The 14,451-nt window shown below is 38.1% G+C and overlaps 1 protein-coding gene across 1 annotated transcript in view; it reads right to left on the bottom strand.

Moving 5' to 3' along the window:
- Window positions 1–14,451, bottom strand: part of SEL1L3 (SEL1L family member 3) — a 327,791-nt gene that overhangs the window by 82,498 nt on the left and 230,842 nt on the right. The window contains exons 18-19 of the mRNA XM_053704078.1: window positions 11,576–11,666; window positions 11,406–11,490 (exon numbers count right to left, since the gene is read on the bottom strand). Of these exons, the coding sequence (XP_053560053.1) occupies window positions 11,406–11,490; window positions 11,576–11,666 (176 nt within the window). The remainder of the gene's footprint in view (window positions 1–11,405; window positions 11,491–11,575; window positions 11,667–14,451) is intronic.

The following is a 14,451-nucleotide window of genomic DNA, read 5'->3' as shown; positions in this document are numbered from 1 at the left end:
GCCTCTAGTTGTCACCTTAACAAATGGAAGGAGAATATCCCAGTAGGACAATGCCTCAGAATAAAGAAGAATTGCTCAAAACAAGAGGACTTTGAAAACCAGATCTCTTTGTTGGAAACAAAATTCCAACAAAGAGGTTATAAATCAAAAACTATAGAAGCAGCCATTAATAGAGCGAAAAACACAGACAGAGGAGAATTGTTAAAACCAAAAATAAAATCTACTAGGGAAAAATTTGACGAATATGATATACCATTTGTAAATGAATATAGTCAAGACCATAGTCTGATCCGAAAAATTTTACAAAAACATTGGCATCTGATAAAAAATGATCCGTTGATAGGAGATAAAGTCCAACCACATCCCAGAATGATATTCAGGAGAGCAAGAAATTTCAAAACAATACTCCCCCAGTGAATTTAAACCTAGACATCATAAAAAACTAATAGAAAAAGATCTACTAGGAAAACAACTTAAAGGATTTTTTCCCTGCCATCTCTGTAGGGCTTGTCAATATAGTTCAAAGAAAAAATCTATACCAATCCCAGGATCAAAAGAAGAATTTATTATAAAGGATACCATTAGATGCAATAGCAAAGGAGTAGTCTATCTATTAAAATGTTCATGTAATTTATTCTATATAGGAGAAACCACTAGGTTGTTACGAGACAGAATAAGAGAACATTTATGCAATATAAGAAAGGGAAATTTAGACACCCAATTATATAAACATTTTAGGGAAACCCACAAAAACAAATTATCTGATCTCACCTATTGGGGAATATGTAAAGTAAAACAAAATTGGAGAGGGGGCAATTTTGAACTAAGTCTTTTGAAAAAAGAAGCTGAGCTCATATTCAATTTTAATACCATATATCCATATGGATTAAATTCAGAATTAGACCTATCTCCATTCCTTTGTAGTTGAGTTTTAAAATGTTTTAGCCAAATCTTAACCTATAAAATAGAATATACCATTTTAAAAAAAGATCAATTCATATTTATAATAAGATTAATTTAATAAGATTTTTAGGACACCATTGAAATTAAAAAATTACTATATATTCGAAAGCACTTTCCAAAAAAAATTTTTGCACTCTATTAAAAAATTCTGCACTTTACCAAATAATTATGCACTTTATTTTTAATAAACAATTATGCACTTTACTTTTAAGAATTAAAAAATAAAAATTAAAAAGTTATCTATAACTATAAAAAAAAAAAAAAAAAAAAATTCTACTAAGAAAATTAATATGTAATCACCCTAATAGAAAGATAGATTAAAAAAAATTTTAGTTAAAAAATATAAAATAAAAAAAATTTTATTCACGGAATTAATACTGAAATATAAAAGCAAGTTTTAATTCATCAATTCTAATATCACTTTAAGACACACATAAAATTATCCATTATCCTTTTAAATCTAACCTAAATTAATATTTTGAAACAATCTACATTAAATTCAATGACACCATTATCAAAAATATAGACATCTATTTAGGTAATACTAATATCCATCAAAAAGATATCATTTTATAGGTAGAGAACCCTAACAAAAAGGAAGGTGTTGTTAAGACCTTACGCAAAAATATATGTGAGGATGAGAAAAACTAATATATCCCGTATATAACACCATTACCGTGGTGTAGAATAAAGATACATTTTCCCCGATTTTCCTTTATTATTATTATTTAAATTTTCTGTCATTTTTTGCTATTTAAGATTGAGTTAGAAAAGCATCACTTTGGGAAATGTTTCTAGCAGAGAATGTTTTTTAATAAATGAGAGAGCCTATATTTTCAGAAAAAGAAAAACCCGAAGGGGTTATCCTAAGAGAGCCCAGTGACGTTATTAAAGCAGGATCAATCAGATTGAAGGCGGCATTATTTAAATTGGAAAGCCGAGTAATCACAGTATCTTGAAAAAGCCCGGAACGCGGGTGAAACGCGTAGAAAACTGTGATAAAAAGTTGTATTACAAGGAATCTCTTTGCCAACCCAGACTGCTGAAACCATTCCAAAAGGTACACCATCATACTGGTCGGAGCTAAAGAAACCAGTCACCTGTCTGTAACCTGCGTACAAAGAGTACTAAGTGCAGGAAGATTAACGGACCTCACACAGATCTACACCTGCGTACACCTGAGTACTAAGAGCAGGTAAAGAAGCCATCGGTTCATAAGAGAGCTTGCGCAAGCTGAAGAAAACCGAATCGCTGCATCGCTACGTTTACCCAAACTTAAAAGACCGGTAAGCCTAGAGACTTCAAACACATTCAAAAAGAGGTAAGACCACCTATGAAGCGGGGTTAACACATGAAGGAGGAGGTAAGACCACTTATATAGCGGTTCAGATATACCTCATAAAGTCATATACCTCATAAAGTGCCATTTAAGTTGACTGCAAATAATACACAAGCAAGATTGTCGCCCTGCTAAACATACTGGATTTTTAACATCCATTTGGGAACTCTGCCACTCTAATCATTTGAGCTTTGATATTTTATCAACTGAACTTGGATACTATATGAACTGTTTGAAACAATTGTGTTATTAAGAGAATCTTTGAGCTTTGACATTTTATCAACTGAACTTGGATACTATATGAACTGCTTGAAACAATTGTGTTATTAAGAGAATCTTTCAAACTAATTCAACAAATCCTTTTGTTTCAACATACAGACTACACCTCTAAGTAATATTTGTGGACATCGTTACTTTTTCTGGGCTCTCTCATTTATATTTGATATTTTATATTTTATATTTTATCATATCAATATCTGTTTTTACTTTGTGAGTCATTAGTGAAATATTTTATTTATATAGATATACAGCTGTGTATTTTATATGTTTTAGTTTTTTCTCAGCATATGATTGTAATATAATAAAAACTTTTGATTGTACTAAAATGCTTATGAAATTTATGTGAATAGAACAGATGTATTCTTCCTAAATTCATAATCTAGTAAAGGTATACTTATTTATATGAAAATATATACATAAAATATTTAGTAGGTAACACATATATTTCCTCTCATAGTTTTTAATACTTTTTAGCTTTTAGTAGCGCCACTCTCAACTACAAATCATTTTAAATTCGTGACCAGGAAGGGGGTTTACAGAGAGAGGCAAAAGTATTTTAAGTCCAAGCGCTGTTTTTATATATATATCCCCATTTATCCCAAAGTTTCTGGATGTTACTGAGTCACAGGATGTGTACCTGATCCGGTCTTGGAGTGCAGTTCCCTTCCATGTTTTGTATTTTCTATGGGTGATTACAGCCACCTGTGCACCCCTTCTTTGTTCTCAGTTTGTTTAGCTTTGTGAGCTCGCATGATGGTGTGCCTGTGTTAGGGACTCAGGCAAAGGAAAGGACCTTGACGTGGTGCCTGAGCTTTCCCATTTGGCCAGATGTGGTGACTAACCTTTCCAGTTGTGATTTTATCTTAGCTGTGAGCTAGCTGGTGAGTGCTGGGTGTTTCTATGTGTTGTATTACTTTTTATTTGTAATCTCCCTTGTTTCTTGCACCCATTCCGGACTGGGGTTAACTGCCTGTGGCTCTGGTGACATCACAGCTTTTTTGGAGTGCTATTTAGCACCCAGGGCTGGATGTTACTGAGTCACAGGATGTGTACCTGATCCGGTCTTGGAGTGCAGTTCCCTTCCATGTTTTGTATTTTCTATGGGTGATTACAGCCACCTGTGCACCCCTTCTTTGTTCTCAGTTTGTTTAGCTTTGTGAGCTCGCATGATGGTGTGCCTGTGTTAGGGACTCAGGCAAAGGAAAGGACCTTGACGTGGTGCCTGAGCTTTCCCATTTGGCCAGATGCGGTGACTAACCTTTCCAGTTGTGATTTTATCTTAGCTGTGAGCTAGCTGGTGAGTGCTGGGTGTTTATATGTGTTGTATTACTTTTTTATTTGTAATCTCCCTTGTTTCTTGCACCCATTCCGGACTGGGGTTAACTGCCTGTGGCTCTGGTGACATCACAGCTTTTTTGGAGTGCTATTTAGCACCCAGGGCTGGATGTTACTGAGTCACAGGATGTGTACCTGATCCGGTCTTGGAGTGCAGTTCCCTTCCATGTTTTGTATTTTCTATGGGTGATTACAGCCACCTGTGCACCCCTTCTTTGTTCTCAGTTTGTTTAGCTTTGTGAGCTCGCATGATGGTGTGCCTGTGTTAGGGACTCAGGCAAAGGAAAGGACCTTGACGTGGTGCCTGAGCTTTCCCATTTGGCCAGATGCGGTGACTAACCTTTCCAGTTGTGATTTTATCTTAGCTGTGAGCTAGCTGGTGAGTGCTGGGTGTTTCTATGTGTTATATATATATATATATATATATATACACAGTATCTCACAAAAGTGAGTACACCCCTCACATTTTTGTAAATATTTTTTATATCTTTTTATGTGACAACACTGAAGAAATGACACTTTGCTACAATGTAAAGTAGTGAGTGTACAGCCTGTATAACAGTGTAAATTTGCTGTCCCCTCAAAATAACTCAACACACAGCCATTAATATCTAAACCGTTGGCAACAAATGTGAATACACCCCTAAGTGGAAATGTCCAAATTGGGCCCAATTAGCCATTTTCTCTCCCCGGTGTCATGTGACTCATTAGTGTTACAAGGTCTCAGGTGTGAATGGGGAGCAGTTGTGTTAAATTTGGTGTTATCGCCCTCACACTCTCTCATACTGGTCACTGGAAGTTCAACATGGCACCTCATGTCAAAGAACTCTCTAAGGATCTGAAAAAAAGAATTGTTGCTCTACATAAAAATAGCCTAGGCTATAAGAAGATTGCCAAGACCCTGAAACTGAGCTGCAGCACGGTGGGCAAGACCATACAGCGGTTACACAGGACAGGTTCCCCTCAGAACAGGCCTCACCATGGTCGACCAAATAAGTTGAGTGTACAGAAGTGTCATTTCTTCAGTGTTGTCACATGAAAAGATATAATAAAATATTTACAAAAATGTGAGGGGTGTACTCACTTTTGTGAGATACTGTGTGTATATATATTATTATTATATATTATATATTATTATTATTCAGCCTTTTTGTCACTGATGCCTGAAGACCAGTGAGTGCTTATTTCTACAAATCTACAAATCTACATTTGAACATTATAGCACCCTGGCGGATATTGCTTGATGGTGGGAGTTACTTGTTTTGCATATATATATATATATATATATATATATATATATATATATATATATATATATATATATATATATATATATATATATATATATATATATATATATATATATATATATACTGTATATACAGTGAGGGGAAAACTTATTTGATTCCCTGCTGATTTTGTACGTTTGCCCACTGACAAAGAAATGATCCGTCTATAATTTTAATGGTAGGTTTATTTGAATAGTGAGAGACAGAGAAACAACAAAAAATCCAGAAAAACACATTTCAAAAAAGTTATAAATTGCTTTGCATTTTAATGAGTGAAATAAGTATTTGACCCCTTTGCAAAACATGACTTAGTACTTGGTGGCAAAACCCTTGCTGGCAATCACAGAGGTCAGACGTTTTTTGTAGTTGGCCAACAGGTTTGCACACATCTCAGAAGGGATTTTGTCCCACTCCTCTTTGCAGATCCTCTACAAGTCATTAAGGTTTCGATCCTGACGTTTGGCAACTCGAATCTTTAGCTCCCTCCACAGATTTTCTATGGGATTAAGGTCTGGAGACTGGCTAGGCCACTTCAGGACCTTAATGTGTTTCTTCTTGAGCCACTCCTTTGTTGCCTTGGCCGTGTGTTTTGGGTCATTGTCATGCTGGAATACCCATCCATGACCCATTTTCAATGCCCTGGCTGAGGGAAGGAAGTTCTCACCCAAGATTTGACGGTAGATAGCCCCATCCATCGTCCCTTTGATGCAGTGAAGTTTTCCTGTCCCCTTAGCAGAAAAACACCCCAAAGCATAATGTTTCCACCTCCATGTTTGACAGTGGGGATGGTGTTCTTGGGGTCATAGGCAGCATTCCTCCTCCTCAAAAAACGTCGAGTTGAGTTGATGCCAAAGAGCTCGATTTTGGTCTCATCTGACCACAACATTTTCACTCAGTTCTCCTCTGAATCATTCAGATATTCATTGGCAAACTTCAGACAGGCCTGTACATGTCCTTTCTTGAGCAGGGGGACCTTGCGGGCCCTGCAGGATTTCAGTCCTTCATGGCGTAGTGTGTTACCAATTGTTTTCTTGGTGACTATGGTCCCAGCTGCCTTGAGATCATTGACAAGATCCTCCCGTGTAGTTCTGGGCTGATTCCTCACTGTTCTCATGATCATTGAAACTCCACGAGGTGAGATCTTGCATGGAGCTCCAGACCAAGGGAGATTGACAGTTATTTTGTGTTTGTTCCATTTGCGAATAATCGCACCAACTGTTGTCACCTTCTTACCAAGCTGCTTGGCAATGGTCTTGTAGCCCATTCCAGCCTTGTGTAGGTCTACAATCTTGTCCCTGACATCCTTGGACAGCTCTTTGGTCTTGGCCATGGTGGAGAGCTTGCAATCTGATTGATTGATTGATTGCTTCTGTGAACAGGTGTCTTTTATACAGGTAACAAGATGAGATTAGGAGCCTTCCCTTTAAGAGAATGCTTCTAATCTCAGCTCGTTACCTGTATAAAAGACACCTGGGAGCCAGAAATCTTGCTTATTGATAGGGGATCAAATACTTATTCACTCATTAAAATGCAAATCAATTTATAACTTTTTTGAAATGTGTTTTTCTTTGTTGTTCTTATTCTGTCTTTCACTGTTCAAATAAACCTACCATTGCAATTATAGACTGATTATTTCTTTGTCAGTGGGGAAAACTTACAAAATCAGCAGGATTATCAAATAATTTTTTCCCTCACTGTGTATATATACATATATATATATATATATATATATATATATATATATATATATAGCTTCAACAAAGTAAGAGGCAAACCAGGTTTTCTTCAAAGCAATTAGTCAATATATATTCACTAATATATATATATAAATAAATTTGACTAATTGCTTTGAAGAAAACCTGGTTTGCCTCTGACTTTGTTGAAGCTTGCTGTATGTACACAGAAGGACCGGGTGGTTGACCCCAGGAGGGCGGATTCACATCTTGGATTGTTTTATATAAATATATATATATATATATATATATATATATATATGTGTGTGTGTGTATATATATATATATATATATATATATGTGTGTGTGTGTGTATCTATATATATATATATATATATATATATATATATTTATTTGTGTGTATATATATATATATCTTTATATATATATATATATATATATATATGTGTGTGTATATATATATCTGTGTGTGTGTGTATGTATATATACATATATATATATATATATATATATATATATATATATGTGTGTGTGTATATATATATATATATATATATCTTTACATTCCCATCTGAAATACTCAAACAAGTGGTGCTTCCCCCTTTCAGTGGTCTGTCTCCCCCTCTGCTCCTATCTATCTATCTATCCATCCATCCATTATCTATCTATCTATCTATCTATCTATCTATCTATCTATCTCTATCTATCTATCTATCTATCTATCTATCTATCTATCTATCTATCTATCTATCCATCCATCCATCTATAAAAATCCAGTGTTATATGGGAGATGTGAGTTAAGACTTATGAATAGCGTTAGTAAAAAAAAAAAAAGAACATGGGGGGGGTGACACCATGAGTTACCGCTAGTGATGTCGCAAATTGTTCGCCGGCGAATAGTTCCCGGTGAACATAGCTTGTTCGCGTTCGCCGCGGCGGGCGAACATATGCAATGTTCGATCCGCCCCCTATTCGTCATCATTGAGTAATACTTTGACCCTGTACCTCACAGTCAGAAGACACATTCCAGCCAATCAGCAGCAGACCCTCCCTCCCAGACCCTCCTACCTCCTGGACAGCATCCATTTTAGATTAATTTGGAAGCTGCATTCTTAGTGAGAGGAGGGACAGTGTAGCTGCTGCTGATTTAATAGGGAAATCGATAGCTAGGCTAGTGTATTCAGTGTCCACTACAGTCCTGAAGGACTCATCTGATCTCTGCTGTAAGGACAGCACCCCAAAAAGCCCTTTTTAGGGCTAGAACATCAGTCTGCTTTTTTTTTTTCATGTGTAATCTAATTGCAGTTGCCTGCCTGCCAGCGTGTGTGTCAGGCTCACAGCGTATACTGTGCCCACTTGCCCAGTGCCACCACTCATATCTGGTGTAACAGTAGTGTATATTTAAAAAAAAACAACACTTTTTTGACTGTGTTAAATAATAGCAGTCAGTTTCCTTCACATGTGTGCATTTCAGTGCCTGCCTGCCAGGGCACAGTGTCACCCCAGTGCAACTCATATCTGGTGTAACAGAAGTGTAAATTTTAAAAAAAAAACACTTTTTTGACTGTGTTAAATAATAGCAGTCAGTTTCCTTCACACGTGTGCGTTTCAATGCCTGCCTGCCAGGGCACAGTGTCACCCCAGTGCAACTCATATCTGGTTTAACAGTAGTGTAGATTTAAAAAAAACAACACTTTTTTGACTGTGTTAAATAATAGCAGTCAGTTTCCTTCACACGCTTGCGTTTCAGTGCCTGCCTGCCAGGGCACAGTGTCACCCCAGTGCAACTCATATCTGGTGTAACAGTAGTGTAGATTTAAAAAAAACAACACTTTTTTGACTGTGTTAAATAATAGCAGTCAGTTTCCTTCACACGTGTGCGTTTCAGTGCCTGCCTGCCAGGGCACAGTGTCACCCCAGTGCAACTCATATCTGGTGTAACAGTAGTGTAGATTTAAAAAAAACAACACTTTTTTGACTGTGTTAAATAATAGCAGTCAGTTTCCTTCACACATGTGCGTTTCAGTGCCTGCCTGCCAGGGCACAGTGTCACCCCAGTGCAACTCATATCTGGTGTAACAGTAGTGTAAATTTAAAAAAAAACAAACACTTTTTTGACTGTGTTAAATAATAGCAGTCAGTTTCCTTCACACGTGTGCGTTTCAGTGCCTGCCTGCCAGGGCACAGTGTCACCCCAGTGCAACTCATATCTGGTGTAACAGTAGTGTAGATTTAAAAAAATGGGGAGTTTGCGGTTGTGCAAATGGACTGTTTGCGGTTGTTTGCGGTGCGTTAAAGGGACAGTATAGGCCAAAATAAACTTTCATGATTCAGATAGAGCATGTAATTTTAAACAATTTTCCAATTTACTTTTATCACCAATTTTGCTTTGTTCTCTTGGTATTCTTAGTTGAAAGCTTAACCTAGGAGGTTCATATGCTAATTTCTTAGACCTCGAAGCCCACCTCTTTCAGATTGCATTTTAACAGCTTTTCACCACTAGAGGGTGTTAGTTCACGTATTTCATATAGATAACACTGTGCTCGTGCACGAGAATTTATCTGGGAGCAGGCACTGATTGGCTAGACTGCAAGTCTGTCAAAAGAACTGAAAAAAGGGGCAGTTTGCAGAGGCTTAGATACAAGATAATCACAGAGGTTAAAAGTATATTATTATAAATGTGTTAGTTATGCAAAACTGGGAAATGGGTAATAAAGGGATTATCTATCTTTTAAAACAATAAAAATTCTGGTGTAGACTGTCCCTTTAAACGGGGAGTTTGGTCTGTCACTGTGAAGCGGGCGTAACCCTTACACTACCTGATCGATACAACATCATACCTGATGTTTTAAAGCACGTTATTCCAAACAATTTGGGAATGTTAGGTGATTTATCAACTATGTAATTTTCCATGGGAGTTTTGCCATGGATCCCCCTCCGGCATGCCACAGTCCAGTTGTTAGTACCCTTGAAACAACTTTTCCATCACTATTGTGGCCAGAAAGAGTCCCTGTGGGTTTTAAAATGCGCCTGCCTATTGAAGTCAATGGTGGTTCGCCCGGTTCGCGAACAGTTGCGGAAGTTCGCGTTCGCCGTTCGCGAACGCAAAATTTTAGGTTCGCGACATCACTAGTTACCGCACTGGGTGACACCAAGCCTAGTGACGCCACTGATAATTGCAACATTCTTATAGTCTGAAATTTACCATCACTTTACACCTTTGAGCCATAAAAGAAAAATTATCTTGTTTTAGAGTGAATTAAGACATAGGGGACAAAGTTAACTGCAAAAGAAACCATACTGAGTAACATGCCTTAAAGGGACAGTCTAGTTAAAACTAAACTTTGATGATTCAGATAGGGCATGCAATTTTAAACAACTTTCCAATTTACTATTATCATCAAATATTCTTAGCTCTTTGTTGAAAGCTAAACCTAGAAAGGCTCATCACTGATTTCTAAGCCCCAAAATGACAAGAATCTGTCCGGGAACCTGTATGTCCAGGACCATTGTGAGTGGGTAGCATCCACTGTTTGCTTTTAACATTGCACATGCATTTGTTTGTGCAGCCGTGACATTTACTCTTGTGCGACCAATTATGCAAGAGCAATCATTCTGGTTGTATCTGACCAGGATAATTTAACTCCTCCACCTTCGAGGTGGTAGAGAGGTCACTTGTGTGAACCTGCACCATTGGGGCTTTGAATTTAATTATCATCTTCATTCATGTATTCAAAAATGTTTTGACATTACCTCTGCAGGTGAAACAAAAAAGAAAACAATGTCCCTTAAATATCCTTGAATTTTGAGGCATATATTTGTGTTCTCTTAGAGAATGCACTGAAATATTTAAAGGGACAGTCAACACCAGAATTGTTGTAGTTTAAAAAGATAGATAATCCCTTTATTATTACCCATTCCCCAGTTTTGCATAACCAACACAGTTATAATAATACACGTTTTACCTCTGTAATTACCTTGTATCTATGCCTCTGCAGACTGACCTTCTTATTTCAGTTCTTTTGACAGTCTTGCATTTTAGCAGTGCTGACTCCTAGGTAACTCCACGTGTCTGAGCTCAATGTTATCTATATGATACACATGAACTAACACCCTCTAGTGGTGAAAAACTGTCAAAATGTATTTAGATAAGAGGCGGCCTTCAAAGTCTAAGAAATTAGCATATGAGCCTACCTAGGTTTATCTTTCAACTAAGAATACCAAGAGCACAAAGCAAAATTGGTGATAAAAGTAAATTGGAAATGTGTTTAAAATTACATGCTCTATCTGAATCTTGAAAGTTTATTTTGGAATTGACTGTCCCTTTAACAATAACAATACTTAGAAGAATACAATGCAAGACACACATCAGTGAATATTACTCTCCACCTTAGTGAACTGAACTACTCACCTGTAACAAGCTACACAAGGGTAATTGAATTTCCCCTTTTAGAAACTGCATATATTTTAGTGTATTGATTACCTTTTGAAATTAAGTTTACCTACCAAAAGGAGGTGAATAATGTTGATTAACTGAGAGGTTATAATATCTCCAGATACAAGCATCTCTCAACCACAATGTGTTTGGCTCCTAAAAACAAAATATTCAGTTTAATACTCTTTTTTTTTTACCAGTGAATAAAAATACTTGTAATAAAACTGTTACAATTACATACTGATGACTCTTCACAAAGATATGCCATGTTTGTCTGTGACATTTCCATACCAGCCTCAGCAGTTAACATGTAGTGTAAAAAGGCTTTATCCCTGAAAGGAAAAAAAAAAGAATTAAAAATGTAAATAATAAAAAAAAATACTATGTAAAAATGGCATAATTGCATTAGGCTTTACATACAATTTAAAAACAAAATACTTGTGTATTGTTTAGTTTCTTTATATTACAAGTTGAAAGTAAACGCGACCACAAACTATCACCTAGATTACGAGTTTTGCGCTATACCGGGTGCGTAAATAATGCAATAAAATGAGCGGTATTACACTTTCCATAGTGCTGTCATTACGAGTTACTGAAAAACATCCTTGTGCTGTGCGTTATGGTGCATTAAGCTCCATACCGCACAAAAGCCAAGGGCTGAGTTTACATGCTCGTGCATGCTTTCCCCCATAGACATCAATGGGGAGAAAGTGTTAGAAAAAAACTAACACCTGTGATCGCGGAATGGCAAATCGCCGTAACGCAACCCTATTGATGTCTATGGGGGGAAAAAAGTTACATTTAAATCGTCGGTTCCCAAACTGTGGGGAGCGCCTCCCCAGGGGGGCACCAGAGCTCTTAAGGGGAGGCGTGGGAACAGGAGCAGGAATGTTTGTTTGTTTTTTAATTTAAATTAATGTGCAAGTTTTTCGGTGGCAGCCTCTCCAGGAAACAGCGCAGACACATGAAGACTGAACGCCTTCCGAGTACAGTGAGGCTCAGCGACCAGCCGTAAGTACAAATGAAAGGACTCTGCCTTGCTGCATGTCTTCAGATGCGTGTGGTTGAAGAGAAGCAGGGAGCATGCGGGCTGTGAGTCGCACAGACAGGGCACACAACGGAACTTCACCTCAACCACAGGCAGTTAAAAAAACATAATTTATGCTTACCTGATAAATTCCTTTCTTCTGTAGTGTGATCAGTCCACGGGTCATCATTACTTGTGGGATATTAACTGCTCCCCTACAGGAAGTGCAAGAGGATTCACCCAGCAGAGTTGCTATATAGCTCCTCCCCTCTACGTCACCTCCAGTCATTCGACCAAGGACCAACGAGAAAGGAGAAGCCAAGGGTGTAGTGGTGACTGGAGTATAATTTAAAAAATATTTACCTGCCTTAAAAAACAGGGTGGGCCGTGGACTGATCACACTACAGAAGAAAGGAATTTATCAGGTAAGCATAAATTATGTTTTCTTCTGTTAAGTGTGATCAGTCCACGGGTCATCATTACTTGTGGGATACCAATACCAAAGCAAAAGTACACGGATGACGGGAGGGATAGGCAGGCTCTTTATACAGAAGGAACCACTGCCTGAAGAACCTTTCTCCCAAAAATAGCCTCCGAGGAAGCAAAAGTGTCAAATTTGTAAAATTTGGAAAAAGTATGAAGCGAAGACCAAGTTGCAGCCTTGCAAATCTGTTCAACAGAGGCCTCATTCTTAAAGGCCCAAGTGGAAGCCACAGCTCTAGTGGAATGAGCTGTAATTCTTTCAGGAGGCTGCTGTCCAGCAGTCTCATAAGCTAAACGAATTATGCTACGAAGCCAAAAAGAGAGAGAGGTAGCAGAAGCTTTTTGACCTCTCCTCTGACCAGAGTAAACGACAAACAGGGAAGACGTTTGTCGAAAATCTTTAGTTGTCTGTAAATAAAATTTAAGGGCACGAACTACATCCAGATTGTGCAAAAGACGTTCCTTCCTCGAAGAAGGATTTGGGCACAAGGATGGAACAACAATCTCCTGATTGATATTCCTGTTAGTGACTACCTTAGGTAAGAACCCAGGCTTAGTACGCAGAACTACCTTATCCGAGTGAAAAATCAAATAAGGAGAATCACAATGTAAGGCTGATAACTCAGAGACTCTTCGAGCCGAGGAAATAGCCATTAAAAATAGAACTTTCCAAGATAACAACTTTATATCAATGGAATGAAGGGGTTCAAACGGAACACCCTGTAAAACGTTAAGAACAAGGTTTAAACTCCATGGTGGAGCCACAGCTTTAAACACAGGTTTAATCCTGGCCAAAGCCTGACAAAAAGCCTGAACGTCTGGAACTTCTGACAGACGCTTGTGTAACAGAATGGACAGAGCTGAGATCTGTCCCTTTAAGGAACTAGCGGATAACCCCTTTTCTAAACCTTCTTGTAGAAAAGACAATATCCTAGGAATCCTAACCTTACTCCAAGAGTAACCTTTGGATTCGCACCAATATAGGTATTTACGCCATATTTTATGGTAAATCTTTCTGGTAACAGGCTTCCTAGCCTGTATTAAGGTATCAATAACTGACTCAGAAAAACCACGCTTTGATAAGATCAAGCGTTCAATTTCCAAGCAGTCAGCTTCAGAGAAGTTAGATTTTGATGTTTGAAAGGACCCTGAATCAGAAGGTCCTGTTTCAGAGGTAACGACCAAGGTGGACAGAATGACATGTCCACCAGATCTGTATACCAAGTCCTGCGTGGCCATGCAGGCGCTATTAGAATCACTGATGCTTTCTCCTGTTTGATTATGGCAATCAATCGAGGAAGCATCGGTAAAGGTGGAAACACATGAGCCATCCTGAAGGTCCATGGTGCTGTCAAGGCATCTATCAGGACCGCTCCCGGATCCCTGGATCTGGACCCGTAGCGCGGAAGCTTGGCGTTCTGTCGAGACGCCATGAGATCTATCTCTGGTTTGCCCCAACGTCGAAGTATTTGGGCAAAGACCTCTGGATGAAGTTCCCACTCCCCCGGATGAAAAGTCTGACGACTTAAGAAATCCGCCTCCCAGTTCTCCACTCCCGGGATGTGGATTGCAGACTGGTGGCAAGAGTGAGACTCTGCCCAGCGAAT

The sequence above is a fragment of the Bombina bombina genome, chromosome 2 (genome assembly GCF_027579735.1).
Source record: "Bombina bombina isolate aBomBom1 chromosome 2, aBomBom1.pri, whole genome shotgun sequence".
Classification (NCBI taxonomy): Eukaryota; Metazoa; Chordata; class Amphibia; order Anura; family Bombinatoridae; genus Bombina; species Bombina bombina.
The sequence above is the reverse complement of the archived record's forward strand: the minus strand, read 5'-3'. Positions and strand labels throughout refer to the sequence as shown.